The 9,252-nt window shown below is 30.7% G+C and overlaps 1 protein-coding gene across 1 annotated transcript; it reads left to right on the plus strand.

Annotated features, from left to right (window-relative positions):
* The first annotated feature begins 2,030 nt into the window (after positions 1-2,030).
* LOC115242946 lies at positions 2,031-7,824 on the plus strand. Its single transcript, XM_029819572.1, has 4 exons — positions 2,031-2,039; positions 2,198-2,464; positions 6,823-6,944; positions 7,170-7,824. The coding sequence occupies exons 1-4, from the start codon at positions 2,031-2,033 to the stop codon at positions 7,201-7,203; spliced, it is 432 nt and encodes a 143-aa protein (XP_029675432.1). The 3' UTR covers positions 7,204-7,824.
* The last annotated feature ends 1,428 nt before the right edge of the window (positions 7,825-9,252 follow it).

Below are 9,252 nucleotides of genomic sequence, written 5' to 3' on the forward strand. Positions count from 1 at the left end.
TAGCATACAGCGCGCGCTGCACGCGTGTCATTTGTATGTATTTTAGCTGTTTTATTAAATATTTTAGTTATTTTTTTATTTAACATTTCACGAAAGGATTTGGCTGCTGTACGCTTAATATTAAAAAAAGCTATTAAAATACGTAATATATACGCAATGATAGTTTTTGAAGATATTATTATAAATTCAAAAGATAGTGTATTATATCTTTTTTCCAATTTTCAAAAGCAGTGATATTAAATTGCAAATAAAATTACTTGCTATTAACTCCTTCAATATAATATTTGAACTATCAAATTACAGGATCTTCGTTCAATGATGAATCCTCATCGATATGACATAATATACAGCACATATCATGATAATTGAATTGGCGTTACGAGAAAAAAAGATAACAATAAAATTCGATACTTTTGAGTAATCGACTTTATATGACTTTTAAGATTGAGTGAAGATATATAAAGCATATGATAAAATCATGGCTAAAATTTTGATATGCTAGAAAATGCAGAAAAAATATACATTAATATGCAGAGTGATTTTCGTAAATTTCGCACGGAAGTACTTTAGGACTACATATAGAGCACGAAACAAGAAAAAAGAGAATATTATATAAACGTAGATTGTGTGCCTTTCTGAGTGATAACTAATTAAATAAAAATGTGCTCACAAAGCGCTCGCTTTCCATTATAAAAAAAAAACACTACAATAATTTTTTTATGACTCTACAAGCGAGCTTTTGTATGAACTCGAAACGGCAATACACCATTATTACTTTCTACTTCTTCTATAATATTCTACATTTATAATTATATCTTACAGAATGTACGCATGGTCTAAACTGCAATTGGTTATTACGTACTTACTGCTACAATATGCTTGTAAAAGAGAAAATTATCAAAAAAGCCAGAATTAAATTTTAAATCATTATCTTATTCTCGACGCTGCTTTCTCTAAACAGAGAAACAGGATACGGAGTCATTTTGCGTTAAAACCCCTTCATGAACCATGAGTGGACACGCAGCGCCCATATAACATCCCTTAATACGATCAACTGCGCATAATACCTTAAAAGACACTGTTAGGCGCGGTTACGCCGACAGTCTGGGTTAGCTAACTCTAAGTTAGCGACTCGTTATCCCTTTCTGGATTATAGTGCTATTCTATAACATAGACTGAGAAAGAAAATTTAGTTGAACTGGGTTAGCGTTAAACCACGTCAGTACCATCGGCTCTTAATGGCGCATCGAGGATGCGGCACTTGCAGTATAACGCCGCATTGATTACAAAAGCTAAAGGGGCTTGCGCTACATCGATATAATCGATATTCAACGGATAATCTCGTGGCTTGAACGAGCATCAATTAAAGCTAGTTTGATAAATTGAATTAAGAACTTGTTATACAAATACAGAATCTATAATAGATAAATAAAATAGATAAAATAATTTAAAAATCTTTGATATGTATATATCTCAAGACAAAAATAAAGAAGATTAAATCAGACACATACAAAATAATCGCATATACGTAATATATTTAATTTATTAAAATATTCTACTGACCGTTAATAGTTTTTAATAGATCTTGAACTATGAGAAAATGAGGCTAGTTGCTGAAAAAAATATTTGGTTACCAAGGATAACAGAATTTTTTGAAGAAGTCAAAATACACAGTTTTGTCCTACAGATAGGGTAAAATCGGGTACCTATTTGAAAACATATAAACACTGTGCAATTACGAAATCTTTATTCATTTTAATCAAAATACAATACAAAAATGTATTCTATAAACAAAAATCACAAATAAAGACATCCTCTTGCTCTATATTGCTGCAGGACTTTCTTATTTAATTTTTTAATTTTAGGGGTCTCAAAAAGCTTTATTTTAGTGGTTTCTTGTTCTGAGTGGCAGTCTCCATTTTCAACTGCTTTTTGTAGAAAGACGAAATCAGAATGACAGTTTTTTCTCTTTTCATTATATGAAGTGTGTAGGCACCCGGTTTTGCTCCAACATGAGGAAAATAACAAACATGGCGGTTGTACATTCGGGCGTACAAAGTGACGATCAAAACTAGTGCGATATACTCTCTAATCTACTTTGTAAACAAAAGTTTTTGAAAAAAATTAGAAATATTAGAGTTTCAAATCTTCGAAAATAAATATATGTTTAATCACAACTGATCGCATCTGTGCTTAGAGCATACGTAGTTGCTACACGTTCAATGTGGAAGATAAGATAAGCTTACAGGATTGTAATACAAGCGATAAAGGCCGACAATCCGTCAATCGTACGCATTATCTTCGCTATGAGTCGACTAAAGCAGATAATGCTACAACGCAGGTAAAAGTGCGCCATACTCCGTCATTCGCAGCATTGACAACAAAAATGTTTCCGCAAAATCTACTGCTGATATTGCTCTTCTGCGTCCTTTACTGTCACTGCTACGTGCAAATAATCGAAGAGGTATGTGCTCGTTAAGCTTTAATATTCTAACTGTAAAACTCGACTATCGCTATGCGCGAGATAACTCCTCTTCCATTCATTAAATCAAATAAATTTTATGGATAATCATGTATTTCATATCCTAAATTATTATAATATTCTCTGTAATATGCGACAAAAGATAACATATTTGATAATTTCATGTTGGAAAATATAAAATGTTATTTAATTTTTAAGCTTACATAAAAAGTCTTTAATGTGTGATATAAACATTACGTGTATGTAAGAAATTTTTATAAAATAATTATGAGAGAATTTTCAATTTGTAAAAGTCGACTATCGCTATGCGCGAGATAACTCCTCTTCCATTCATTAAATCAAATAAATTTTATGGATAATCATGTATTTCATATCCTAAATTATTATAATATTCTCTGTAAGATTAAAAAATTGTATTATATATATATATGCAAAAACTTTAGCGAGTAATATTTTAAAATCTATCCTACGCTTAAATTAAATTGACTTCAAAATAATTAGTCAAATAACCAGATGGTGTTAAGAGATTAGCGATTCCAAGGGAAAGTCGAAATTGGGGCTTGTAGTTATTTCGCCTAGATTTTCGGCATTGAGCGCGTGCTTAAGAGGAAAGTTTGCACATTTTCATTGACTGCATAAGTATTCTCTCTTGCGTTAGGTCGTAAAGTTTAGCGACAGGCGTGGTGCAAAGTCGATGCGCGCAGTTGTCGCGCGATTAACCCGTTCACGTGGCCGATATTGCATATTCGGGTCAAATAATGATAACGAGCTAAGTTAAACAATAAGCAGTTTCTCGGAAGGACGATGCTGTCGACAAAAGTTTTAATGAGGATCGAAAGACAAGTCGCTCGATTTCCTGTCTGACATGAACAACCTCGATCTCCTGCCTCAGTCAACTAGATGCGAATTTCAAGCGTCGGCAATTAGTTATACTAAATTGGCAAGTAGATTAGACGGAAATAGATCAAGTTTCGCATAATGGAATTGCAGAAGAAGTTTAATTTTAGATTTTTTTTTTTGTTTAGTATGCAGTATTAATTAATTTCAATTTTTAATAAATAGACGATAAGCAAGAAGAGATCAACTTTTCAGGTTCGAATTTATTAATTTTAAATCAAGATTAATTTTGGTGCATGCAAAAATTTTAGTTTGTTAATATAGTCGATAAAATTACACATAAAATATCATAAAATATTACAAATTTATATAGCAAATAAAGAAGTATTGTGTCACACACACACACACACACACACACACACACACACACACACACACACACACACACACACACACACACACACACACACACACACACACACACACACACACACACACACACACACACACACACACACACACACACACACACACACACACACACACACACACACACACACACACACACACACACACACACACACACACACACACACACACACACACACACACACACACACACACACACACACACACACACACACACACACACACACACACACACACACACACACACACACACACACACACACACACACACACACACACACACACACACACACACACACACACACACACACACACACACACACACACACACACACACACACACACACACACACACACACACACACACACACACACACACACACACACACACACACACACACACACACACACACACACACACACACACACACACACACACACACACACACACACACACACACACACACACACACACACACACACACACACACACACACACACACACACACACACACACACACACACACACACACACACACACACACACACACACACACACACACACACACACACACACACACACACACACACACACACACACACACACACACACACACACACACACACACACACACACACACACACACACACACACACACACACACACACACACACACACACACACACACACACACACACACACACACACACACACACACACACACACACACACACACACACACACACACACACACACACACACACACACACACACACACACACACACACACACACACACACACACACACACACACACACACACACACACACACACACACACACACACACACACACACACACACACACACACACACATCTCAAATTTTTTAAACAAAATTTTATACATTCTACAAATATACTTATAATTACAAATTCTGTTTTATAAAAGTAAAATAAACGTATTGATAATTATAATTAATTATTTTTTTAGAAAAGAGAGATAAAGATACTGTTATATAATACTGAGATGACATATACAATAACATTGAAGATGATTCTGATATATGTACCAATGTTTATTGAACTGCGAGCGATAATATCTATGATATTTCGATGTGAAAGGTTGAATGTATGAAAACACATTTCAAGCGCACATTATAATAAAATCCAACATTTTACCTTTGAAAGATAATGTTTCAAATTTGCTAAAAGTTTACTAAAAAGACAGGAGACTGTATCAAATTGTGAAAATATAAAAAATGCATTATTTTAAGATAAATTTGTAATATTATTACATAATGCATTATATCATGATACATGAGATAATCTTAAACAGTCAAATTGTATCTTTATCTCTATAAATATATTTAATTTCTTAATACAAATCCCCTCGATTACTGTATCGTAGTTGCATAAAAGTCAAGTAACACCGTTGTAAGTACTTCGCACTCTCATCTTTCATTTCGTTTATAATGCTTATAAAAGTGCTTTTTACCTTCCCCGTCCACTATTTCCTTCCTTGTAACTTAAAGAATTTACTAGGACAAGCGACCATTTAAACACTCGGCGGCAAAAGATTTAGCTTTCTTTCCTTTAATTAATTCCCCGTTGATTTTTCCAAATATTAAACGACTAAAAAGGAAAAACAAAGCTTATATAAAAGATTCTCTACAATAGTGTTCCAATAAATTTTTATGTTTTAGGTGTAATATATATCACGTTAAATATTAGCTTCTACATACTCATATTTTGGCTATTTATCATATTCCAAATATTACTATAAAAATTTCTCAGTTTTATTTGTTTTATCAGTTTTCCTGTATTCAGTTGAATAGAACAAAGAGTGAGCTTTATGATGAGACTACAAAAACGCGAAAAGAGAGCAGGAGGTATAGAAGAGAAGGTCGCGCTCGAGGGAACATGCATTCAAAACTAAATTATAAAGTTTCATTGTGTCATCAATACTTAAAGGATTAACGCCTTCTTGCAAAACGCGTGTTGAGAATTCTATTCAGTCGTACTGGTTTGCACAAAATCAATGCAGAATTGAGTGAAATTAACCGCAACTAATTAACCAAACTAATTAACCGCATTTCCATGCCGTATATATATGCGTGAGTTATTTTTATTTAAAGCTCCGATGAAAAAAAAAAAATCTCATCTGTCTCGTATATATCTCTTATATATCATACAAAATATTTTAAAACTCACCAAATATATAATATTATTTCAATAACAGATTATTAAAAAAGAGAGAGACAACTTTTCCTTAATATAATTTTTTAAACTACAATGATTTTTAAATTATAAGCAATTAAAAAAATTTTAGAACTGAACTTCAGAAAGTCACCAAACTTCTTCAATCTAATTTTACATAGATTTCAATTTTTATTTGAGAAATTTAGTTATAATATATATTATTTATATTGTAATAAATATTGTAAAAACACACTTTTATAATAATCTCTTCAACATTTTTGCTAAGAAAAACTCGATTGCAAATTGGTCAAAGAATCTGTCATTAAAATTAATATATTAGTATTATCAGCGGATTATTTGCATTTTTATGTTAGTCATCGTGTATTAGTAATACACAAACGGAAAATAGATTTTGATCAGAATTGCTACATTTTTACAAAAAATATGTGGTTTTGATGTATAACATGATATATAGCAAATCCTTTTATCATAATATATAAATATAAAAATCTCGCCATCGTGATTACCATGAATAATATCTTTGCATTCAAAGGTTGAATTTATAATTTCTTAGATTTAAAAAAAGTAAGAACAGCAAAAATAAACACAAGTAATAATATAATTCTGATTGGAAATGACGAGACAAATTTTCTTACGAATATGAGAAGATCGAAAATGAGTGCATTTCTAATATAATGAATCTTTCATAAAACCTATATATCATTTTTATGTACATGATTGATGTATACACGAAACAGGCAATATTTTTCACGTACATTGTAGCAGTTTTCCATATCAATATTTTTGCATATGCATATCTACTTTCATGTTATTTTTAATTTTTTTATATTTATTTGTTATATTTATTCATACAGGAGATCACAGCAACACAAAATATAACAAAAACTGCAATGAACGACGCGGAGATCCTATCGACTGTCATGGTTTGCAATATGTTCTTCGTCATGATTGTACTAGTTCCGACAATGCTATATTAGTAAGTACCTCTTTCTGCATATTATAAAAATATATATCATATACAATATTATCTTGATTAGTTCCACAAAATCGTTTTGTATTAAATATTTTTTACGTATAATTATAGTAACTGTTTAAATAAAATTGCATTTCTATTACTTCTTATCTTAGTTATTTAAAAATACGTCAATGTATAAGATAAAATGTACAGGAAATATTTATATACAAAAATAATTTTTTACAGTAGGTACTACTCTAAGGAAAAGAATGATGAATGATGGCCAACCAATCGAAATATCGTCAATATTGGTGATATTGTAGACTGCAATTATCTTTCACACCAGTTAAATTGAATTATTAAATAGATATATATATATAAGTATTGTCACATATCAAGATGGAAAAAGAATTGAAAATGTAATGAAAATCAATCTTTTCATCACAAAATTGCCGCATGCCGCCGTTAATCCGCATATTCATTCAATAAATATGCATGAATTAACAGCGGTGTTCGCGTAAATTAGTATGAATTTGATAATTAATCTGTCAATCTGGTTTTATAACTCGTTGTTAACGAAACCGCGCGAACAGACTGCTCTGCTAAATTTCGATTCGATCAAAATGCAAAATACAACGAGGGCGATGCATTTTGTACGGTAAACTCGCACGAAGTGATTAATGGATTATTTTTATAATATGTTTAATGTGTACATATACAACATTGTCTGCTAATCAGTTACATATATCGACAATATTTAATATAATTTTCTTAGTGTTAACATTTTATCAATGACAAAATTATAGTTAAAATATAAAAATTAAAATAAAATATCAAAATTATATAGTTAATATTTATGTGTGTATAATTTTTTCTTTGTTTATAAAACATTGTTTAATATCAATTTTATGGAGTTTTGTCTTTCTTTGAGATTCCCTATTTTCTATTGTAAATATTAACATTTATTACTAAAGCGAATTGAAATTACTCTTCGGAAGCGATTAAAGCCATTTTTATGAATTCTCGTATTTGACTAGCAATGTATACGGATGCAAATTAAAAGCCAGACTAGAACCATGACATTAATTATTTTCAGAACCATTCAAACTAACTTTTAAAGTGTTAATTATACTTTTTATTTTTTATTGATAAAAGAAAGTGTAAAAGCGTATAGATGTCAAACCTAATCAATTTATCTCACTTATCTGATATTGAAGAAAAAAACATAATAATTTAAAGAATTACTGTACAATTTAACTTTTATCAGCTACATTTTCTTAGTATATGCTGCCATCTTACACTTGTTTCATATACTAAAACGATTTAATATGTGTAAAGTTCTCTGTTATGTAGAATGTTGAATTTTATTATATATTGACTGTTTTTACATATAATAATACATATAATAATTGGAATTTGGAATTTATCATTTTGACGTTTGTTTATGAAATACTATTCTACATTTGTTTATGCATTTAAAAATACAAAATAATTTAAAAAGAGTATTACAAAATTTAAGCATAAATAACACTTTGAAATTTAAAAGCAAAAAAAGATTTTTTCTGTCCCAGATAAAGCTGTTATAAATCTTAATATAAAAATAGCTATAATAAGAAAAAAATCGTTGACATAATAAATAATATTTTGATTGATTATAAATATATACATATGTACAATGTTACTGTATGTATATTCATACATTAATTATATTGACTAAAAATAAGAAAAAACAAAATTTTAGAATTCAGACGAAATTTGAGCGATTTTTATTTTTAAAAAATTGTAAATTATCTAAGAATAATCCTTAATTGATTATTCACTCTATAGTATCGAATCGATGAGCACAATATCGGAAACGATAAAATATCCAAGTTCCAACGAAACGTACGAACATTGGTGCTGGTATCTCAACTTCAAGCATTTGCTGACGTTGAACGATAATGAAACTACACTCGCATTATGTTTGACCGAACGGTCTCGATAATTTCATTCAAATAGAGTACCTACTTTATCAACTTGGATAGCCATCATGTTTGTCAATGCGCGATTGCAGAATAATAATGTGGCGCAACAAAGTATGCGACATACGCACGTGTTGCAATAAGAAATACGTGTGAAATGCGAAACAATACGGTCGCACATGTTTCATCCATTGTTATACGCGTATATAAATCGACGGTTGCTCGTGTCGAAAAGATTCGATCTATACGTATCGTCAAAAAGTTTTTTTTTTTATTTCAAAGAAAAGATAATTTCTTGCGCAAGATTTCTGAAAATTTTAATAAATAAAATACACTACAAATTTTTACAGCCATAATTATTAAATAAA

Source organism: Formica exsecta, unplaced genomic scaffold (assembly GCF_003651465.1).
Source record: "Formica exsecta isolate Colony F162 unplaced genomic scaffold, ASM365146v1 scaffold661, whole genome shotgun sequence".
NCBI lineage: Eukaryota > Metazoa > Arthropoda > Insecta > Hymenoptera > Formicidae > Formica > Formica exsecta.